This window comes from Silene latifolia, chromosome Y (genome assembly GCF_048544455.1).
Source record: "Silene latifolia isolate original U9 population chromosome Y, ASM4854445v1, whole genome shotgun sequence".
NCBI lineage: Eukaryota > Viridiplantae > Streptophyta > Magnoliopsida > Caryophyllales > Caryophyllaceae > Silene > Silene latifolia.
The window spans coordinates 69513131-69538051 of record NC_133538.1 but is presented as its reverse complement, the minus strand read 5'-3'; the positions used below and the strand labels follow the sequence as shown (position 1 = coordinate 69538051).

The following is a 24921-nucleotide window of genomic DNA, read 5'->3' as shown; positions in this document are numbered from 1 at the left end:
GAATGCTAAGTAAAGGTTAATCTTTACTTCTTTTTCCTATTATGACATGTTGCTTTTTCCTGAAATATTTTTAAAAAACTAAAAATCAGTTTTTTCCTAAAGTTTTTGTAGGACAATTACGTATTTGGTAATAATTAATAACCCGAATATTTTGTAAATCTTTTAAATATTCAAAAAAGTTTTTAAATAAAATTATTTTTGTTACTACACGAGTTTCACTAAGTAGTTAAAATCGAACAACTTAGATTTTTGACAATATTTTATATTTGTAAGAAATTAGGATCTGTTTTTTTTGTCTCACAAGGATTAATTGTAATTTGTATGTCTATAAAATATACAATTTTAACATTTTTATAAGTTTATTATATATTTTTTTGCGTTATAAATATTTCTAAAATAAATATTCTTTATAAAGTTATTTTTCTATTATTATTTTAGTAAAGAATAATCGATAAATTATTAGATCCACTTCTATTAATATTATTTTTCTCATAAATTATTAGATTTACTTCTATTAGGATTATACTTTCTCATAAATTATTAAGAAGAAAAAGTTAGATCTACACTTATTATGATTTCTTAAAAAGTTGGACTCTTTAATATCCCTCGAAAAGTTTCTGCTTTATATATATGTATGTATTGATTGCAAGTAAACTCTACCTCTTAGCATATGACATAGTTTCATGTTTCGTATTGTTCGTAAATCCTTTCTCTTTGTTTTATAATTTGTTTAAATTATTTTATTGATGCTTGGGAAACTAATTTATATATTATCTTTTGTTTGAGGTAGTTGACAATGTATGGAGTCTCTAAAATTGTTCGAAAAAAGTCTCTTTTAATAATATAGATAGATAGATAGATACTCCCTCTGATCCACACCAAAGGCAACACTTACCTAAAACGGACGATCCACACCAAAAGGTAACATACCTTATTTTGCCCACAACATTACCAAATTGTCCTTATACCCATTTCATATTTACACAAAATACCATTACATACCCATATACCATCCCACACTTAAATCCACAATTACATGCTCCACCTATTATTTTTTCTATTTACCCTTACTTTTTCCATATTTTCTTAAATACTCAATTTTCCCTTATGTTACTTTGGTCTGGATCGAAGGAACTATAAAATTGTAATCGCGGAAAACTCTTGGCCAAACTCAAAAGCCAAACATCCATTTAATTTTTATTTTAAGTTGATCGCAAATCTCACTACTACTTTTTCCTTCCCAAATCTTGTCTCTCTTCACCCACCACCACCGCTCTCCCTCTCTCATTTCACTCCCTAAATCAAACACATACAAATTCCACACCCTAAAAATCACTCAATTTCCTCATTCATATCGCCAAAACACTCATTTCAGTTGATTACTTTACTGGGATTTACGAATTCAATCTAAAATAAATGAATTGTTGGATGCAATCTCTCAAAGTCGACGACGAATTTCAAAAGTTCGTCCTCCGTATGAATCCACCGAGGTCCGATGTTTTTTTTGGTTTATATTTCTTGTTTATGTTTTCAAACCCATGAGTTTTTGTGCTTTAATTAAAATGGGTTTGATTCATTTTCTAAAAAGAAAATTCATTGAATTTTGTTTTTGATTGTTCTAATGATTTGGGTATTTCAGGGTCACGGTTGATAATAACTCCAGCCGAAATACCACATTGATTAAGGTGATTATATTTGATAATTAATATAATCAAGTGGAAGAGGGGTTGTAAGAGGTCACAAACGAGGGTTATTGATTATTCAATTAGTTCTCGACCAAATTTTCATTTTCGGAAACAGCCCCTTTGTGGAACAAGGATAAGGCTGCGTATACCCGACCCTCTCACCTCGCAATTTGCGGGAGCCATTGAAAGATTGGAGTAATCTTATGATTTTGGAATCAAATTAGTTTTTTTTTTTTTTATTTACCAATAATTTTAATTGACAAATTTCAAAATGACAGGTAGATAGCGCAAACAAGAGGGGGAGTTTGTTGGAGGTAGTTCAGGTGTTAAATGACATGAACTTACACGTCAGAAGGGCTTATATTTCATCTGATGGAGAGTGGTTTATGGACGGTAACTATTTTTTATTAAATTTTCAATTAATTTATTCAATAGTTGATTGCTTCTTAACTTGTGATTGGCGTGATTAATTGTGATGTTACATGTCAACTAAATTAGATTTTACTAGTTGGAAAGCCCGTGCGATGCACGGGGCTCCCATTAAGATATTTGTAAAAATATATTCGTAAGTTGATAAAAAAATCCTACTATGTTGTCATCGATGAAAAAAAAATTCGTGATTGGTGTAGATATTAACCGATGAATTATTAGTGGTTTAAGCATAAAAGTGTTATGGCGGATAATTATCCTAATAATAACCGATCGACACGAACACGACACAATATTTCACGCCTGAACCCGACACGACTTGATCTGTTTGTCACGTCTACGTAGCATGGCGTCAACATATATTGTCTCTACTTAAGAACGAAAGGAACCTTTGTATCCGAGAAAGTCATTAACCTTGACTATTCACAATTAAGAGTATTTGCTCCTTATAAACATCTCGCAAAATCAAATCCAAACTGAATTCCAATAGAATTAGTAGTTTTTAAACACAATCAACATATCTCTGATTCTATTACATAGAATGCACGGGCACCTAGTAGTATCATCTGTGACAACATCAGTTAGTAGTTCATGTCATTTATTAAAATAGTTGGGTTACCAAGTGTATAATAATGTCAGTTAGGCTCCGTTTGACACGATATTTAAGGTACCTGATTTGGTCAAAGTAGCTTATTTTACCAAAATTTCAGGTAGCTTATTTTTTTGTAAGCGTTTGGCAAGTAGCTTATTTAACCAAATAAACTACCTGAAATGAAATGCTACCTAGAGTAGCATTTGAGATTTCAAGTACGTGTTTTGATTTGATTTTCTGTTTTTACCCCTTAAATTTATACTATTAAATAATTATCATATCCTTTTACGTCATTTCATCAAAATCAGTTACTTTTTCAGTTAGTTTGCCAAACACTTTTTTGTATAATCAACTATCTTATCAGTTCCTAATTTTCAGCTACCTAATCAGTTACCTTTTCAGTTTTCAGCTACCTTTTCAGATTTCAGCTACCTTTTCAGCTAATTTTATACAACAGAGCCTTAGTAATACTTATATTTTACGGTTTTTTCCCATGGTACCCTCGAACTTTGGCAGATTACACATGGTACCCCTCATTTTAAGTTTCTACATATGGTACCCCTATGTTTACCTATTTCTTTCCCAAAATACCCTTCACCAAACTTCCGTCATCACTCCGTTACTCCTTTGTCTAATGACCCCATTTTTTGTTATTTAATACACTAAATCTCCATCATCTAAACATTAATCCTAATTTTATACCATAAACTAACTTTAATATCTAAATTCCCAACCCACCCATTATCATTTATCATCATCTTCTTCACCATCACCCCAAAACGCCTACTTTTTCACCCACCACTGCATCACCCGCCGCTATCATTATTCAACGATGACGGATTGGCGCCCGGGGAGAAACTAAACTCACCATCAATTTCCGCACTCAAATCTATTAATTGAAAGCCACCTACCTCACACCTCTCACCCGCCGCCGACGAAAAAATGACATGGCAACGGCGACGATAACGAAGTGTTTCTCGCACCTCTGTCTCCTCCTTAACCATCCATCACTTTTTCAAACCACCTCTCAATCATAGTCCACCATTACCACCACCGCCTCCACAGAACCACCATCTCTTGAACCCGCCATTACCAGAATCCGCACTACCTCGAAAATCCCCAAAACCCTCCGATCAGCCGCTACCCTCTTGTATCACCTCCTCTCCTTTCACCTTCCCTTCTACCCCTCACTAAACCACCATAACTCTCGTCACCCCACCATCACAATCGCAACCTCTCCCCTCAGTGACCCTCAACCACCAAAAGACCGCAACACCAAAGTTAATAGGCGCGGCCGCCGACCTTAAGAAGCAATAAGAGCAGGGACGCATCTGGGTTGACCGTACGTCGGCCCTATGAAGTGGCGGTGGGTTCCGTTGATTGAGAAACATGGATGATGGCAACTATGGTGGGTTCCGATGATGGAGAGCATATGAATGATGATGAATTGATAATAGAGGGTATGGTAGTGGGTGAAATAGGATTAGTGAATTAAATAACAAAAAAATGGGGTCATTAGTAAAAAGAGTAACGGAGTGATGACGGAAATTTGGGAAAGGGTATTTTGGGAAAGAAAAAGGTAAACATAGGGGTATCATATGTAGAAACTTAAAATGAGGGGTACCATGTGTAATCTGCCAAAGTTCGAGGGTACCATGGGAAATATCCGTATATTTTATGGCACCGCTTAAAACGTTTTTTTACGTTATCATGGTATGGTAATAGAAAACTATTAAATTTAACAAAAAGTCAAACTATGCTAAAAATGAGAGCAAACAAAATTTCGGGGTTTGATTTAGATGAGGACAAATTAATTATCAGTTTCTATAACAAACATGCAATGAAAGCGTTTTGGCATTTGGTATTTAACTTTATTAGTTGTATACTAACTACAACTAACATTTAGAGATATAGTTGGATTATAGAGTTACCGTTCTTATTGTTTCAGCCCCATCAGTTTTTTAACCGAAATAGTCTTGGACTACTTATGCTTAAAAATTTCATGAAAAATATATAATACGACATCTTAATTTGGTAAATTGTGAAAACTTTTTTTGTAAACAATGTCCTTGTGGCCTTGATACATTTGGTCTCTATCATCAATGTAGAACCTTAATCTCTCTGATGACATAGTTCTTGACACTTCCACATAAAGCTGATGGCCATTAATAAAAACTGGTTTCAGCACATAAATTTCAACATGATTTAGTGATTGTCCCTACCTCTTGTTTATTGTCATGCGCACCATTAAAGCCGGCAAACAATGACATGACACGAATCCGACACGAAATTAACGGGTTTGGGTTGACATTTAACTACCCATTTATGCAAGTGGGTTGACACGAACACGACACGAGATTTAATTGGGCTAAGTTTAGGTTCAACACACGAACCCGACACGAATAACCTATTTACTAAATTAATCCTAACTTTTCTTGATCCTCACATAAATATACTTACACTTTCCAAATATTGACATGACACGAAAACACGACACAAAATTAACGGGGTAGGGTTAGGGTTGATGACTCATTCATGTAACTGGATCGACACGAACACGACACGAGATTTAAGTGGGCCGGGTTTCGGTTGAAGAGTTCGTGACCCGTTTAATTGTGACACTTAATCCGACACGACCTGATCTGTTTGTCACGTCTACGTAGCATGGCCTCAGCGTATATTGTCCTTACTTAAGAACGAAAGGAATCTTTGCATCCCAGAAAGTCATTATTATCCTCGGGTTTAGTACCTTTGCCAACTTTGGAACCCGTAAGTATCTTCCCTTCTACTATGAATTTTCCAAGACGATTGATAATAAGACAAATCTTGTTAGATAATCCTCTTACGGAGTTATTTTCCTCAATAACAAGACCGACATACCACACTTGGTAGCATATCATTTTGAGTTATATTAAAAATTCATTATGTATACTCCCTTCCCTTCTTAAACATCTTCCCCCTTGCTTCTTAGAGGTCAAACTTTTATAACTTTGACCATTAACATGTTGAAAATCATGGTCAAACTTCCGCATTGACGATTGTGTAGAAGCCGTACGGAAGATCATTGCGAAGAGGATGGAGTACATTTAGTGTGATTCCTAAAAGATAATGAATCTTGCTCACAAAGTCTACACCAACTGAAATACTCTACCAAATCTCGCATAATGAAGACAAAAAATGACTCCTGTAAGCAAGGATGTCATATAGGGTGATGTAGAATTAGGTCGTTTAGAATGAACGAGTTTGTATTTAGTAAACTTGCAGCAGAATTTGTGTTTGTGATTTATGATGCAACGTGAGGTTGTTGTTGTAATAGGATTAATATCGTGTGAATTATAACAAAGAACAGGATAGATTCGCGAATCTTGTTCTAACCTCGCAAGGTTATAGGCCTCGCAAGGAAGAGTTCTAATCTAATCTCGCAAGATTGACACAAGTTTTACGAACTGTAAACTTTATTGTATTTCTGAAAATATTTGGAAAAATAAGGCCATAATCGGTCCTTATTTATAGTCCTACTCGACGTCTGAAATCTGACTCCAGATCTAATTCCTCAACTTGTCTTCCAAGCTATCTAACTCTTTCCTAAACTAACTAGGAAACTAATTAAATAATTAACTAATAAAAATCAGATTTGTAGAAGCTAAATAAAACTAGGATTAGGAAATGTAGAGTTTCCTAATTTTATTCGAAAACAGTAAAATAAACTAATAGCTAATCCAACACGATTTCGGAAATCGTGTCTCCTTATACGGCTGGAATTCCGTGCTCCTACACGGACACCTTCATTGCTCTCCCATTTAACATCGTCACATAAGTCGAACCCATTTTGAAACCTTCCGAAATTTGAGTTACATTTCGACTAATGAGCACTTCATTTTCGCTATCTTCCAATGCTCCCGCATCATTCCCTCCTTTTTGAGAATTTGACCTCAAATTTTCGTCGTCGAGATACGGTGATAGATCTCCCACATTGAAAGTTGCACTCACTCCTCCATACTCACTTGGTAAATCTAGCTTGTAAGCATTCGAACCATAGCATTCTAGGACTTTGAACGGTCCATCAGCTCTTGGCATTAGTTTATTTTTGCGCTTAGACGGAAATCGTTCCTTTCTTAAGTGCAGCCACACAAGATCTCCTACCTTGAACACGGGCTGTTTTTTGTGCTTATCGCTTTCTCCTTGTATTTTGCATTTGCCTTCTGTATTTGAGCTCTCACCTCTTCACAAGTACGAAGAAAAGCAGCTTGTCTATCTTTGGTTTCGAAACTTATGAGATCTTTCTTCGGAATCGGGACCAAGTCAATAGGCAGAAATGGATTGACCCTGTACACTATTTCGAATGGAGCTCTCCCAGTAGTAACAGATGGAGTTCGATTGTAAGCAAACTCGGCATGTGCGAGTTTAACATCCCAATCCTTTGTGCTCCTTTGTGCTCTTGCTAACAAATCCTCTCAATAAACTTCCAAGAGTGCGATTAGTTACTTCCGTCGGACCATCTGCTTATGGATGGTGAGAAGTACTAAACAGTAACTTAGTTCCCATCAAACGCCATAACGTTTTCCATAAATAACTAAGAAACTTTACATCTTGATCCGATCCGATACAATGGTAAGTGGGATTCCATGTAAACGAACCCCTTCCTTGTAATACAGATCATCAACATCAGTAGCATCATCGGTTTTATGACAAGGAATGAAATGAGCCATCTTCGAAAACCGATCAACAACCACCATTTTTGAGTCTTTACCACGCTGAGTTCTTGGCAACTTGAGTATAAAATCCATACTAACCTCGCTCCATGGCTGGCTTTGGGCGTTTAAAACCCCTTATTGAACGAACTCTTCGCCTTCTGACAAACAACGCACTTTGCTACTACGTCTTTCACATCTTTGATCATCTTTGGCCAATAAAAGTGTTCACTTACAAAGTCTTATTAGAACCGAAGTGACCATCTATCGCCCCTCCATGAGCCTCGCGTATAAGCAACTCCTGAATCGAACTTTGTGGAATGCAAAGTCGATTTCCCTTGAATAAAAATCCATCTTGCAATGTATAAGCTTCACTAGGCTCAATCAACTCTTTAGCAAAAGACGGATCAGCCTTGTACAACTCCTTAATATGCTCGAAACCCAACAATCTTGCATCGAGCTCAACCAACAAACAAACAAACAATGCTGGAAAGTGCTTCAGCTACAACATTCGAACTTCCCTTCTTATACTTTGATGAGAAAGTAAAAGATTGCAGAAACTCGACCCATTTAGCGTGCCTTGGATTCTACTTTTGCTGCCCATGTATATGCTTAAGAGCCTCGTGATCAGAATGTAACACAAACGGCTTTGGTCGCAAATAGTGACTCCAATGGTCTAATGCTCTCACAATGGAATATAATTCTTTGTCGTAAGTAGTTCAGCCTTGCACCACCTAGCTTTTCGCTGAAATACAAAATATGCCGCTTCTCTTGCACCAACACGTCACCAATTCCACCACCACTTGCATCACATTCGACCTCAAACAACTTGTCGAAATTTGGAAGTGCTAAAACAGGTCCGGAACACAACTTACCCTTCACTTCTTCAAATGCCTTTTGGGCGCTAGTAGTCCACACGAAGACCCCTTTCTTGGCCAGCTCTGTAATTGGAGCCATGATCGAACTAAATCCTTGAATGAATCGCTTATAGAATGATGCTAACCCATGGAAACTCCTCACCTCTGTAGTCGATTTAGGAACCGGCCACGCCTGGATTGCTTCGACCTTAGATGGGTCCATACTCACGCCATCTTTCCCACAATTTAACCAAGAAACACTACACTCGGTTGTGAACCATCAATAATTGTGTATTGATGGTAAAATATGAGAGAATTATGTAAATGAATGTTTATGACAATTTGATTAAATGAAACTTATGTTTATGATGATACAACCTCAAGTATTTATAGTAGCTAGATTACCAACCTAGGCTAACCTAACTAACTCTAGTTTAGTATAACTAACTCTATGGTTGTTATAACAAACTTATAACTAACCATGAGATGTTATATGTCAATATTCCCCCCTCAAGCTTGAGATGGGGTAGAAAGTAGTCCAAGCTTGTTTGATAAAAACTGATGTTGGTCAGCTCCCAATGCTTTGGTCATTATGTCAGCAATCTGAAGGCGAAGGCCTGTTCTGATGTGTTTGGTGATCAAAAATCCTTCATCTTGTTTATCTATTACGTAGTGACAGTCAACTGAGATGCATAGTTCTCTCGTGAAAAACTGGATTCATGGAGATGTGTTGTGCTGCCTTATTGTCACAGAACAGTGGGATTGGCTTAGGTACTGTAATGTGAAAATCTTGTAGCAAACTGTCAAGCCACACTAACTCAGAACTTGTATATGACATGCTGCGGTATTCTGATTCTGCACTACTCTTTGAAACAGTCTTTTGTTTCTTAGTTTTCCAAGAAATCAAAGACTTGCCTAGGTAGACACAGTATCCACTACTGACCCCAAAAATCTGCATCTGTGAATGCTGTCAAATGCAGGTCTTGAGTCTGCTGCATAAAATAGACCAGAGTTGACTGTCTTCTTCTGGGCTGACTGACTCACAAACTGGCTAAGATGTTGAACTGAATATGAAATATTAGGCCTTGTCATATTCAAGTATAAGATTCTGCCAACCAAACGTCTATATTTCTCTGGATCCTGCAATATCTCTCCTGAATCAGTGCTAAGTTTAAGACCTCGTTGCATTGTGAAATTTGCAGTATCAGCATTCTCCATCTTCATGTCAATTAGGATGTCCAAGATATACTTTCTCTGGTTAATAAGTAAACCAGTGGCATTCCTAGAAATCTCTAGCTCCAAAAAATTCTTGCAGGTCCCAAATCTTTTATAGAAAAAACTGTGTCGAGTCCCTTCTTAATCCTCTGAATCTCTTGCTCATCATTTCCAGTGAGCAAGACATCATCTACATACACCAGAGCCACTGCAAACCCCTGTGTTGCTGCATCTGATTTTGTGAACAAGGAGTAATCATGTCTTGACTGTTTGTACCCTTGACTAATCAAATATTTGGAAAATTCCTTATTCCATTGCCTTGATGCCTGCTTCAGACCATAAAAAGACTTGGTAAGCTTGCAAACTTGGCCTGGCTGCACTTTATATCCCTCTGGAGGTCTCATATATACCTCTTCATCTAATTGCCCATGTAAGAAGGCATTGTTGATGTCTAACTAATACAATGGCCAGGCTTTTGCTGCAACTACTGCTAACAATGCCCTGACAGTTGTGAATTTGGCTACTGGAGAAAAAGTATGGGTATAATCCCTGTCCTTGACTTGATTGTAACCTTTAGCTACTAACCTAGCCTTGAACCGTTCAACAGTACCATCTGCCTTATATTTGATTTTGAATACCCATTTTGAGCCTATAGTCTTTTTACCATCAGGCAAGGGCATCAAAGTCCATGTTTGATTAGCTTCAAGGGCTTGAATCTCTTTATTCATTGCCTCTATCCACCTTGAATCCTTGCTAGCTTGATAATAAGTGTAAGGTTCATGCTCTTGAAAATGTTGTAGCTATTGATGCTACATATTGATCACTGAAACCTGCATCTGGTTCAATACAGCAGTATGCAAGGCACTAGATGTTGATCCAGTTGCAGGAACATTTTGAGGAACATTTTGAGTACCTGATAGCTTCGGGGGACAATGATAATGATATCCCTGCAATACTACAGAAGGTTGTCTAGGCCTAGTAGACCTTCTGACATTATTTTCAGGGTCACTAGCACTCACCTGATCATTATTATTTGACTCAATGTTTGTGTTAGTTAGTGGTGGTGACTCAGGAAGTTCATTATTTGTTTGAGAACCAGTAGTACTGTTAGTAGATTGTAAGGTGGTGTTGTCACTCAGACCAGATTTATCAGAATTAGAAATTAGTAATGTGGAGGCAGTAGGATTAACCAACTCTGTAGAAGTTGACACAGGAGTTTGAAAAGGAAAAATGTTCTCTCTAAAAACTACATCTGTACTGACAAAGATTTTTCTGGTATTAATATCATACAATCTATAGCCTTTTTGGTTATGTGGATAACCTAAGAAGACACTTTCTAGCCCTTGTTCCAAATTTGTCTGAATAAGTGGGTGGCATAGAAGAGTAGCAAGAACAACCAAAAACTCTCAATATAGAATAATCAAGAACTTTACCAAATAGCACCTCAAATGGTGTTTTCCAAGCAAGAATAGGTGTGGGCATTAAATTAATCAGATCAGTTGCAGTAAGCAAACAATCACCCCAAAATCTTACAGGTAAAGAAGCATGTAACCTAAGAGATCTAGCAGTATCAAGCATATGCCTATGTTTTCTTTCAACTCGGCCATTTTGCTGTGGCCTGCCAACAATGCTGGTTTGATGCAATATCCCTTTACTTCTAAACAAACTACCACAAGCATGATGTAAAAATTCTGAGCCATTATCACTCCTAACAACCTTGACATTAGCTTGAAATTGTTTCTCAATATATGCAAAAAAGTCTCTAACTAAATTAGGAACTTGGTTTTTGGTCTGAAACAAAACAGTCCAGGTATTTCTAGAATGATCATCCAAGATAGTTAAGAATGATTTAGCAATATGGACCCCAAACATCCATATGCAAAAGCTCAAAATTATGTAATGCCCTGGAATTGCTTTTAGGAAATGGCAACGGGTGATGCTTAGCAAGTATAGAGGTTTCACAATGAAAATTTGCAGTCTTAACAACAATATTCTTATTTACAGCTTTCAACTTATCTAAAGAAATGTGTCCAAGCCTAGAATGATACAAAGATACATCATTAAGTGCTGAATTACAAGTTCCTACACTAGACTGAAAACTGGTCTTAGACAGCAAATTAAAAACAACAGCAGCAATATTATCAACTAACAACTTTGTGTTATCATCTTGAATTCTATAGAGATCTCCTATCCGCTGTCCTGTTGCTATACATTTCTTACTGGAAATGTCCTGAAACAAACAATGGGCGGACAAGAAAACATCAGACAAAGTATTGTTATCTATAAGTTTACTAACAGATAGATGATTTTGTTTGAAATCAGGAAGGTAAAGCACATTGGACATAGTTATATCTGGTGTCAGAATAACATCACCAGAAATTTTCACAGCTTTACTAGAACCATCAGGCAAACCAATCAGTATTGGGTGGAAGAGGAAAGACTTTGGTTGCCATCAGAAATCCTTTTTAACACCTGATTAATGACAGAGGTGACCAATCCATCAATCATTGAGGAATCAAAAGAAGCCAGTGACAGACTGACAGTCCCATGGTCTTCATCCAGAGGTGACTCACTCAAGACATCAGCACTATTAGCAGTCTTCTTGAAACCAACCTTTGCATTTTTGTTGTATGTCACCTTGCCCTTTCCCTTGTTGTTTTTGTTTGGAAATCCAACAATAAGAAAACATTTGTTTGCTGAATGTCCAACTAGAGGTGATCATGGGCCGGGCCAATGCGGGCTTGGGCTGGGCCTTTCTAACAAAAGCGGTCCATTTGTGTGGGCCGGGCTAGGTCGGGCCAGATGCGTGGGCTTTTTTAGCAAGCCCAAACCCGGCCCTTATGGGCTAATACGGGCTTTTGGGCCTAAATGGGTTTTTTCAGGCCCTAAAATTTACGACTTATCCTAGGAAATAATTAGCGTAATACCTTCAGTTACAACTTTTAAAACATACATAGTGTATAAAATTGCACAAAATATGATGAAATGCATATGAATTGCTCTCTAAAATAAAATAATGACAAAAATCGCCACTTTAGAATGCTTAATCATGCATTCTTAGATATGATTTATGTTATGTATACTTTGTTTTATAAATCTAAAAAAATATACTTGAGCGCTACTTTAATATGTTTTATTAGGAAAAATATTCATTATTAATAAATATGGGCCGGGCCAAAATTTGGACCAAACGCTTAGCCCAAACCCGGCCCCAAAATATTTTGGGCTTTTTTAGGCCGGCCCAGCTCTATGTCCAACCTTACCACAAGATGGACAAGGATTAACCATGAAGCACTCTTCCAAATTATGATTATGCATCTTGCAATGACCACAATATTTTCCAGTAGAAACAGAAGTATTTTGTGCACCAGCAGTCTGATTCACAGCATCAGTAGGTCTATACTTGCATAAGCAGTGACATCAGTAACATGTTCAACAATGTCAGTTAACTGCTTATGCTTCTCTACTTTCTAAAGAAGTCCAAGAACTTTACTAACAGTAGGCAAAGAATCCATGGACAATATCTGAGTGCGAACAGTGTCATAGCTAGAGTTCAATCCCATCAAGAACTTGATCAACTTGTTTTGTTGGTCACGAGCATGAATTCTCTTCATCAAAGTACAGGTACAAGTAGCCAATTTGCCATAGGTACAATCAAGCACAGGGTCTAAACTATCCAAGGTTTCCCAAATGTTCTTAACTTTGCTATAGTACTCAACAAGGGAAGAATTGGACTAGGTAATGGAGTTAAGATCTTGATTTAACTGATAAATCTAAATGAAATTGGATTGACCATACCTTTCAATGATCTCGTCCCATAAATCTTTAGTTGTCCTTATATATTTCAAGGTTTCTCTGATGGATTTATCCATGGAGTTCAGAATCCACTTGATCACCATTAAATCACATCTGATGAACTGGTGGTACTTCTTGTTTGTAGCAGGAGGCTTAACCAGAACACCATTAACAAACCCTTCTTTATTCTTCGCAGCCAAGGCCATTAAAACATCCTGCTTCCAGCTGTGAAAGTCAGTTCCATCGAACAACACAGGATTAAGCAAAGAAGTAGGCTGATCAGAAGAAGAAAGATATAAGGGATCGTCATAGAACTCATATGAATCAGAAGTTGTTGAACGATCAGGCATTTTTGTAAGATATTGAATGGTATGTGAAGATTAAGATTGAAAAAGAAAAAGTGTAGGAAGAAGATGAAGATGTATAAGAAAAGGATGAAGATGTGAATAGCAATGTATGAAGATTTGAAGCGGAAGCGTATGAATTCTTGATGATTCAAGAACCTGATACCATGTGAACCATCAATAATCGTGTATTGATGGTAAAATATGAGAGAATTATGTAAATGAATGTTTATGTCAATTTGATTAAATGAAACTTATGTTTATGATGATACAACCTCAAGTATTTATAGTAGCTAGATTACCAACCTAGGCTAACCTAACTAACTCTAGTTTAGTATAACTAACTCTATGGTTGTTATAACAAACTTATAACTAACCATGAGATGTTATATGTCAATATCGGTACCATAAACGTGCACTTCTCAAGCTTGCCAAATAGCTTCTGTTTTCGCATAACTTCAAACACTGATCTTAAATGTTGTTTGTGCTCTTCTTCAGTCTTGCTATAAATCAGAATATCATCGAGATATACAACCACAAACTTGTTAAGGAAAGGCCTTAACACTTCATTCATAAGCCTCATAAACGAGCTAGGAGTGTTACATAGACCAAATGGCATCATGAGCCATTCATATAACCCTTATTTCGTTTTAAAAGCGGTCTTCCACTCATCTCCCTCTCGAATCCTCGTCTGATGATAACCACTCCGTAAATCAAGTTTAGAGAAAACACACGAACCAGAAAGTTCGTCTAACATATCGTCAAGTCTTGCATAGGAAAGCGGTATTTGATTATAATGTTGTTCACCGCTCTACTGTGAATACACATTCGCCAAGTTCCCTCCTTTTTCGGCACTAATAACGCTGGTACTGCACACGGACTCAAACTCTCTAACTCTCTTGTACGTACCCTTGATCAATTAGTTCCTGTACTTGCCTTTGTAATTCTTTAGCCTCCTCGGGATTACACCGATAAGCTGGATTATTAGGCAATGCAGCTCCGGGAATTAAGTCAATGTGATGCTCAATTCCCCGCAAGGGAAGTAACCTATATGGTAACTCCTCGGGAAACACGTCCATGAACTCATCAAGTAACCCCTGCACTCCTTGGCGGTTACTCTCACCAATGGACTCCAAGTCTCGGACAACCGGCACATAAGCTCGTTTTCCTTGAGCAAGGACCTCCTCTACTTCACTTGCTTCTAAAAACTCTCTTTTGCAACAGGCTTCTTATGTTTACTTGGTGACAATGGTTTAAGATGATATTTAGCTTTTTCTTTAGTCACGATATAAACATTGCTCCTACCATCATGTTCTACCTTTCGATCATATTGCCACGGCCTACCCAGTAAAATATGACAAGCATTCATCGGGATTACATCACATCGTTTATGACTAGGTCGTCCTACTACACATGCTTAGTCTAATCCGATTCCGCGCCTCTCGACTTATAGAACGACCTAACAAACTTAATCATTGAATAAGGCCTTTAACAAAGGTTAAACGTGACGATACAAACATGTGATAGAAACAATTATGTGATTACTACAACATCCTAATTTATCATGTTACAAATACTTTTTATGCATGGCTCTCTTCATTCCCTAGACAAGGTAGACTACTCTAGCATAATGTAAATGTAAACTAAACTAATGACAATTGAAATGATAAACATAATGAAAATAAGAATAGAATTACCTTGAAATGGAAATGGAAATGGAATTGAAAAACAATGCAAATATAAATAACTTGAATATAACTTAAATGGAAATTGTAATATAAATTGAAATGCTTAAAGGAAAACGTTCATAGTAAATCTAGTCTAAACTAAACTAAGAACTAAACTAAAAACATGAAAGTAGTGTAGAAAATACTAAGAAAAATGGTGTGTAAAGGTGTGTAAGAAGTGTATTGATCAACACCCTTTATATAAGAATAAGGGAGTAAAATTTGCAAAGGAATCCAAAATGACATCCTAAGCAACTCTTAATTTTCCTTCAATTCTTGAGTAATTGCCAAGGGGATCCAATGTGAGCCATTAATCTCATCTTTAAGCCTCCGGTTAATCACACAATTAGCATCCCATGAGAATCCTAAGAGCATTCGAAGTTGAGCATCTTATGTAGAATTTTGTAGACTTGTAATGTGGGCTTCATTTTATGATTTAATTAGCATTTTACATTTCACATTTTTTCATGCTTGGCCTTGTAATTTCTTCCTTGGTCCATTTAGCTTTCATACTTAGCTTAGTGAACTTTATGCTTGCTAATGTAATAGGAAAAAGTCTCTAATAGGAAAAAGTCTCTAAATGCTTAGATTCCTACAAAATGTAACAAATACAAACAATACACCTAGAACACAAGATTAGCTCACAAATATACTAATTAAAGTATGATATGCAATCAAAACCGAGCTAAAATGAGAGGTAAAAGTATATATAAAATGAACACATCACAACACCTCCTTCTCCTCGTCGCTGTAGGGTTCAACAACATGTATCTCTTCATCGCCACTCTCTTCCTTTTGCAAATCAGATTTGGAGAAGCACAAAGTTCGGAACTAAGTCAACCAATTCTTGAATCGTCAGAGCTCGCTTTTACGAACATTCATTGGCAATGTGCCTATATCCTTGGCACTTGAAACATCGTCGCCATCTCGCATCCTTTGTTTCAACCATTGTACCCTTGCCCTTATCCTTTGGATCCTCCTTTCGTATATCCTTGCTACTGGTCGTGGTAGCTGCTGGTTTCGAGTAAGTGCTCGAATTCCTCGAATAATCACGAGCATAGGATTTCTTGCCCTTATCTTGCTTCTCGAATTTAAGAGCCTGCAAACATCGTTAAATCCATCATAATTCTGGATTTCCACCCGTTATGCTAGGCTCGAATTGAGGCCACGAATAAAACGCGCGATTCTCAATTCTTCCTTCTCTTCCAAATCGCAAGCAATGCTAACTTCTCGAATTCTTTCACATAATCAGCAACACTCAAGCCTTCCTGCGTTAAAATGTTAGCTTTAAGTAATTATCGTGCTCGTAGTCTCTAGGAAGAAACCTCTTCATAAGATGCTTCTTTAATTTTTCCCAAGTTTCAATCTTAGGTTTTCTGTCTTTCTTGCGTTGCTTCTTCAAATTTTCGTATCATAAAGACGCGTACTTGATTAATTTTAATGTAGCAACCTTAAATTGCTTATGCTCATGGTAGCTAGGTAGCACGGACACTCCTCCTAACTAGCCGTCCCGTATCCGACACCGTGTCGGACACCCAGACACCCGACACTCGTCGGACACACGCCTAAAAATGTTATAGTTTAGACGGCGAACAAATTGTCAAAAGAGATTGATTAGAAGATTGGTTTGGGTGATAAATGAGAATAAGTATAGTTAAAGTCGAATTTTACCTTAAGTTACCTAATTTAGTATCAAATACATTAAATTTAGAATCAAATACATTACAAAAATAAAATCATACGTTATTTGTAACCGTAAAATATGTTTTTTTATTAAATTTAAATAACGTGTCCCTGTCCTAAATTTCATGGGATGCCGTATCACGTGTCCGTGTCCGTGTCCGTGTCCGTGTCCGTTTTGGTGCTACTTAGCATGGTAGTCTTTGTATTCAAAAATCATCTCTGCTTGACGAATCCAATCCAGAAACTTTTCAGCATCTAGATCTCCATTAAACTCGGGTATGTCGAGTTTAAGGCCTCTGTCATCATCATTCTTGTTTTTCTTTTTCTCCTTTGGCCGTTCTTCTTCCTCAGATTCAGCTTCGCTGTCCAAATCAGTCTCGTTCTGCTTCTTCTTTTGCTTATTCAAAACGGTGGCTATGTTCTTCACAATATACGAGATTTGGCCGATCTCTGCTCTCACCGCATCCATATCGTCCTTCCATGGTTTTGCTGTATTGTCGTCGTTTCCGGCTTCATCTCCTATGGCCATGACTTCCCAAGACTGATTTATTCTATTAGAGAATAAATCGAAAACCTTGCTGTAGTAACCACTTGATGTAGAATTAGGTCGTTTAGAATGAACGAGTTTGAAATTAGTAAACTTGCAACGGAATTTGTGTTTGTGATTTATGATGCAACGTGATGCAACGGGAGGTTGCTGTTGTAATAGGATTAATATCGTGTGAATTGTAACAAAGAACAGGATAGATTAGCGAATTTTGTTCTAACCTCGCAAGGTTATAGCTCGATTTGCTATAACTCAGCCTCGCAAGGAAGAGTCCTAATCTAATCTCGCAAGATTGACACAAGTTTTACGAACTGTAAACTTTATTGTATTACTTAAAATATTCTGAAAAATAAGGCCATAATCGGTCCTTATTTATAGTCCTACTTGACGTCTGAAATCTGACCCTAGTTCCTTAACTTGTCTTCCAAGCTATCTAACTCTTTCCTAAACTAACTAAGAAACTTATTAAATAATTAATTATTAAAAATCAGATTTGTAGAAGCTAAATAAAACTAGGATTAGGAAATATAGAGTTTTCTAATTTTATTCGAAAACAGTAAAATAAACTAATAGTTAATCCAACACGATTTAGGAAATCGTGTCTCCTTACACGGCTGGAATTCCGTGCTCCTACACGGACTAGGGAAGCGTGTTCCCAACTCTGCCACCTTCATTGCTCTCCCATTTCAACATCGTCACATAATTCGAACTCATTTTGAAACCTTCTGTAATTTGAGTTACATTTCGACTAATGAGCACTTCATTTTCGCTATCTTCCAATGCTCCCGCATCACGGGGGATAAGACATGACGGATGTAGGTCTTCTCATACCCGTATTTAATAGAAAAATTACACGCTCCTACTTGTTGCAGGTAAAAATTTTCAAAACCATAACCGCTTCAACTTCAGGAGATCTTAAAATAGTTTCGTTCCATTTAAATGTCATATACTCGTCTATTCTATAGTTTTCTCAAATAATTCTGATATTATTTTTACCCTTATATAACACCCATGGTTGGCACGATTTAAAATTCAGTTTGAGCCTAAAACCTAAAACTTTACTCCCTCCTATTTTCTATGTTCTTCCACAATTGTTTTTGGATAGAATTTAGTGGAAAGATGATATGTGGATGTAAATGAAAATAAGAGAGAGAATGTGGGGCCATCAGATATTATAACTACAAAAGATAGATAAATAAGGAAAGTGGAAGATCTTTGTAAATTTGCCGTTTTAGGAAACGTGGAAGATGTTAGAGAATAGAAGGGAGTATTTATATTCACTACATCCAAGACAAATGCAATATAGTTGGACACTTATGATAGATTTTCCTTTTTGATCTATTCTTTTTCTTATTGTAGAGCTAACAATAATTTTTATTTATCTTAATTTTTTTTGTAAGTATTTGATAGATAAATTATTTATCAAAATAAGAGTAGCATGTGAGAAATAAGTTACCTGTTTTTTTATTCCTTCAATTTATAATATTAAATATAGAGAACTTATTATGTCCCTTTATATCATTTTACCAAAAAAACAGCTACCCTTCGTTTAGTTTGCCAAACATTTCTTACTTAATCAATTAAATTATTAGTTCTTAATTTTCAGTTACCTTTTAACTACCTTTTTAAGTTTCAGTTAGTTTGACTAATGAAATTGAAGATATATTATATGAATAATAATTTTTATGTTATTAATATACCATATAATTAGTTACATTGTGTATTTTGAGTATCACCTACTTATATTAGAATAATATTATTAAAATAATTAATCTACTTATATTAGGATAATTTTATTAAAATATTAAGAAATCTACTTTTATTAGGATAATTATATTAAATTTGTATAAAAATCTACTCTTGTTAATAATTCTAAAAAAGTTGGACTCTCTAATATCTCTCGAAAAGTTTCTGCTTTATATATATGTATTGAATTGATGATTGATTTTATCTAGTTATTGACTTATTGTTTTGTAGTGTTTCATGTCACGGATCAAAATGGAAACAAGCTTTCTGAAGATGATGTTGCAGAAAGAATTCAACAGGTTTACTTAAAGCTTTTGAAATATGTGCCTCTTTTTGAAACTTTTTGTTGTTGTTGACAAACTGCCTTTATTATTTAGGGTGATATTAAATTACTTTGTATTAATGCAAATTTTCATTTAAGACGAGTATGGCCTTGTTCTTTCTAGCTTATTTTGCTCAGCTCAGCTCCACTAAATTCAGCCCATTTCAATGCAAATCTTAAACTTAATAGTTTTTATTAATAGGGATATTCTACATGGTACCCCTCAACTTTTCGACTTTCTACGTGGTACCCCTACATTTTTTAAAACATACATGGTACCCCTAATTGTTGTCATTATCACTAAGTGCACCCCTAAACTTTATTTTCCGTCAATTAAACTCAGTTTTAGGCGTTAAGTGATGACTTGGGCGCGTAACCAAGCTTGTCATTTATTATCCCATGACATATGAACTCTATTAGGCTCAATATCCATCTCGATCCTAATATTTATTGATATATAGGGGCTAAAAAAATTTAGACGGAAAGTTTATTGATCCCACGCCAAATTATCACGTCCAAAGATAGATATTGAGCCTAATAGAGTCCTTATGTCATAGGATGATAAATGACAAGCTTGGTTACGCATCCAAGTAATCACTTAACGCCTAAAACTGAGTTTAATTGACGGAAAATAAAGTTTAGGGGTACACTTAGTGATAATGACAACAATTAGAGGTACCATATATGTTTTAAAAAGTGTAGGGGTACCACGTAGAAAGTCAAAAAGTTAAAGGGTACCATGTAGAATATCCCTTATTAATATTATTCATATTATTTATTAATTATTATTATTATTATTATTATTATTATTATTATTATTATTATTATTATTATTATTATTTATTGTTTATTGTTTATTGTTTATTGTTTATTGTTAATTATTGTTATTGTTATTGTTACCTAGATGTTTTTTCATATACGAACTTTACTCTTTCACATACACTTTTTCATAAACGTTCTATTTTGTACCCTTTTCACGTGAACCAAATGAACTCTTAAATCAATATTTTTCCCTAAAACTTAATTTAATTGCTCAAATGACTTAAAACTTACAAGATGGATTCTAATTTACCATATAATAAATTAATTTACTTGTTTATCAATTATTAATATTATTTGTTGAGTTTTAATTAACGGAAAATTCACGTGGTGCCCTCGAACTTTGCCATTTTTCACGTGGTACCCAACTTTTTAAGTTTTTGTAACCCTCCATGTTTGATTTTCATGCGCAACATGTCCTTTTTGTCGCTTAAAAAACTCAATTGCGCATAACTCCTAGACCGTAATTAAGAATCAGCCAAATTTTTTCCTAAAACGATTATATCGTCATAATCTACGATATGACGAAAAAAATTGTCGACTGACATTTTAAAGTTTTTTTTTTAACGAAAATCTCAAATCAACCATATCTTCGATCTTAAATTTCCGAATGACCCTTTTCGTTTTATCAATCTATAGATTCCGAAGAGGTAATCAATTTGAAAAAAAAAAACTAGTCAATTTCGATTTCTGGTCTAAGATTTATGATCAATTAAAAATTTTAAGAATGATAAAAAAGGCACGTTGTGCTTGAAAATCAAATCTCAAGGATATCATGTGCACAAACTTAAAAAGTTGGGTACCACGTGCAAATTGGCAAAGTTCGAGGGTACCACGTGAATTTTTCGTTTAATTAATTAATCAAATTTTATTTATTTGTTAAAGGTGAAATTAGGGTCTGTCGATTTTTATTTATCTAGTTAATTAAATTAGGATTGTTGGTGGTTCGTGGTGGCTACCTAATCAGTCAAATTAGGATGATACACGGCTAGATTTTGAACAACAATCTAGCAAATCGGTGCTCCATTATTTCACCTAATTAGATTGATGGTGAACCGTGGTTCATGGTGGCTACCTAGTTAATCACTCAAATTAGTATAATTACTAGTATTAATATTATTATTATTATTAGTAATGTTCTTCTAATACTAATACTACTACTACTACTACTAGTAATAGTAATTCAGTTCAATTCAGCTCCAAATCAGCTTAGTTCAGTTCTGCTTTATTCAGTTCAGCCCCATTCAGTTCAACTCAGTTCAGTCCAGTTCTAAAAAGCCAGAAAAAACAGGGCCTATATCCGTCTTAAGGTTGAGACGGGTCAAATATGCCTATGTGAGATGAATAAGACAAAAGTAGCAGTAGTGTCAATAGTTTATATTTGTTTTATTTTCTGCTGACAAAGTAAAGGTAGACTATTCATGGAGTAAAGGTAGACTATTCATGGGGAGTCTGTGACAAATGGCGTACAATTAATTCTGAGTCCGTCTCATATAAAATTGTATCCTTTTGGGGGAAAACATGAAAATGAAAAAAAGAAGAGATTGTTAAGATTCATGATGGACTTGGTTGTAAAAAGTTCTTTTTGAAAAAATGTAAAAGTAAACAATTGATTTGGACTTGCTTAGGTAAGAAAATTCTATAAGCATATATGAATTCGCGAATGGGACGGAGAGTGAGGATTTCAGTATTTCACATTGAAAGTGAACTCTTCATTTGACAGTTTTCAATTCCTTAGTGTAACATTAGTTTAAATGTTGGGTTAACGATCCGTTTTGGAGTTTGCTTCTAAGAAGTAATTGTTATGTACTTGCATTTCCATGATGCATGTAGCAAAGTCTTGTTTTGAAAAATTAATAGTTAGTGCAGTGGTGGAGCCATTCCTTTCTTAATTGAGTGGTTAATTTGGTTTACCAGTCAAGATAATTAATTATTCTTAGAGGGTTGCATGTGAGCGCTTGGACTTTGTTGGATACAATTTGCTTAGTCTTGGAAGATTTCTTCTAATTAGCATAAAGTTAACTAGTGAAGTCTTATTCTTGGTGTAGCTTGGTGAAGCATAAGGCAATAGTTTCAAACAAACTACTCCCTCCGTCCCGGTCAATTGTTGTCCTTTGGTTTTGGCACAAAGACCAAGGAATGAGGAGTGTGAATGATCAAATTGCTCATCAAGTTCATTTTTAAAATAGAAAGGATAACAATTGACTGACACACCAAAAAATGGAATATGACAACAAATGACCGGGACAGAGGGAGTATGCGCTTAAATTCAGGCTTGTGTATGCTGTAATATTACCATAGTGACTCCTGCTTATAGGGGGTTGGATTTATGTAGTCATGCAGCATACTTTCCGGAAAATAAATATCAAGTTTGAAAATATTAAAATATGAAAAACTAACAGTGTTGTTACTTGTTTGTAGTCACTAGGCCCAAGAACATGCAGCTTCCGGTCCAAGAGATCAGTAGGAGTCCAGTCTGCTGTGGAACACACAACTATAGAACTGGTTGGAAGGGATCGTCCCGGTTTGCTCTCAGAGATCTTTGCAGTCCTTGCAGACCACAAGTGTAATGTGGTGGCATCTGAGGTGTGGACCCACAATTCTCGAATGGCATCAGTTGTTTATATCACAGATGAAGCCACAGGGTTCTCAATTGACGATCCTGCTCGCCTTGCTCATATCGAACATCTTTTGCTGTCAGTGCTAATGGGGGATCGGGACAAAAGGAGTGCTAATACTGCAGTTTCTGTTGGGGGTACACATACTGAGAGGAGGTTACATCAGATAATGTATGCTGATAGAGATTATGATGTCACGAACCCTAATTGCAATGATAGTTCAGCTTACCAACCGCGAAAACATCTGGTGACAGTGGAAAATTGCTCGGAGAAAGGGTATACAGCTGTGAACCTGAGATGTGCAGATAGGCCTAAGCTCTTATTTGATGCTGTTTGCACATTGACAGATATGCAGTACGTGGTTTATCATGCTACAGTCATAGCTGAAGGACCTGAGGCTTATCAGGTAGGCTTCAATGCTCATTCTCTTTCACGTCATCACTTATAAATTATTTCCCGTCTCAAGTTCACACTTTTTTTTCCCTTCTCAGAATAATGGTCATTTTTCTCTTCCGGTTTTGATAACAATTAGACAATTTTGTCCCTAGTAAATTCTTCATTATCACAAAAATTGCTGCTCAACTGTCCGATTGCTTTCGCTCTTTATAATTTACTGTGTTTTAAGGCTCACTTACCTTCAATATGCATTATTTTACATTACTTTTTAATACCAATACTATTGGTACTGTGTTGTATTCTGAGACGGAGTAATCTTGAGCAAAACTTTTGTGCGATACTGTTCCACACAAATTTTCGTGTGTAACCTACCTCACTTTAGTACAAATCCTATTATGTGGTTTTGAGTTGAGTATACTTGTCAAAACTTTGTATGGTAGTTGATCAAAATCTTTCTTTCAACAGGAGTACTTTATTAGACACATAGATGGATGCCCCATTAGCTCAGAAGCAGAGAGACAACGACTAATTCATTGCCTAGAGGCAGCTATTAAAAGGCGAACTTCCGAGGTAAACTTTGTGACATCCATTGTTTTAAATTTGTTATATTTTCTTGTTTATGCCCCTTTAAACTGAGTGATGCTGGTATAGGGGATAAGATTGGAGTTATGTAGCGAGGATAGGATTGGGCTGCTCTCAGACGTGACTAGAATTTTCAGAGAGAATGGCCTGTCGGTGACTCGAGCTGAGGTTGCTACCCGGGGATCCCAAGCTGTAAATGTATTCTATGTGATCGATTCCTCAGGGTATCCCGTAAAAAGTGAAACGATCGAAGCAGTGAGAAATGAGATCGGGAAGACGATTCTCCATGTAAAACAAGACGACTACTCAAAATCGCCGCCTCAAGAAAGTGCGGGGTTTTCACTGGGTACTCTGTTCAAATCAAGGTCGGAGAAATTCCTCTACCATTTGGGGCTCGTGAAGTCATATTCTTGAGCGAGCACCTTCTTGTTAAAGTGTAACATCATGTACTTTGAAGGGTCAATCTGCCTGGATGAAAGAGGTTTGGAGCTGAAGCTCCTTCCTCGGTCCATCGATGCGCAACGATCGACATTGTAAATAGTATTTGCAGTTTGTAGTACATATGTGACTTCTGCATTCTCTTTCTTTAGTTAGGAAGGAAACTGTAATTACACATTCATCAGCGTAAGCACTAGCTTATTTCAATGCATCACTTCTTAATAATATTGTTCCTTTTAATATATTTTTAGGGAGGGGTAAATGAGGCCATAATGAGATGGATATTGATAGGTTCAAACCCTCTGGTTCGTCAATCCGTCTCATTGTAGACGGACGCTATCCGTCTAAAGCTGTAGATGGATAGTGGCCTCTCACAAAATGCAAGTGGAAGGGCAAGTGGGGGTATCTATTTCCCACCCACTTGCACTATCCACT

General features: G+C 36.1%; 1 protein-coding gene across 1 annotated transcript; it reads left to right on the top strand.

The window, feature by feature from the left end:
- The first annotated feature begins 1171 nt into the window (after nt 1–1171).
- On the top strand, nt 1172–24711 carry LOC141634348 (ACT domain-containing protein ACR4-like). Its single transcript, XM_074446558.1, has 7 exons — nt 1172–1490; nt 1640–1685; nt 1964–2078; nt 19543–19610; nt 22874–23476; nt 23932–24036; nt 24118–24711. Exons 1-7 carry the CDS (start codon nt 1417–1419, stop codon nt 24460–24462), a joined length of 1356 nt encoding a protein of 451 aa, XP_074302659.1. The 5' UTR covers nt 1172–1416; the 3' UTR covers nt 24463–24711.
- Nucleotides 24712–24921: the final 210 nt, after the last annotated feature.

What these genes read in the sequence shown, in the direction of transcription:
- LOC141634348 (XM_074446558.1), top strand. Translation starts at nt 1,417, where the DNA reads ATGAATTGTTGGATGCAATCTCTCAAAGTCGACGACGAATTTCAAAAG. An exon ending in GAAATACCACATTGATTAAG is followed by an intron (nt 1,686 to 1,963) that starts GTGATTATATTT and finishes TCAAAATGACAG; the next exon opens with GTAGATAGCGCAAACAAGAG. An exon ending in TGGAGAGTGGTTTATGGACG is followed by an intron (nt 2,079 to 19,542) that starts GTAACTATTTTT and finishes ATTGTTTTGTAG; the next exon opens with TGTTTCATGTCACGGATCAA.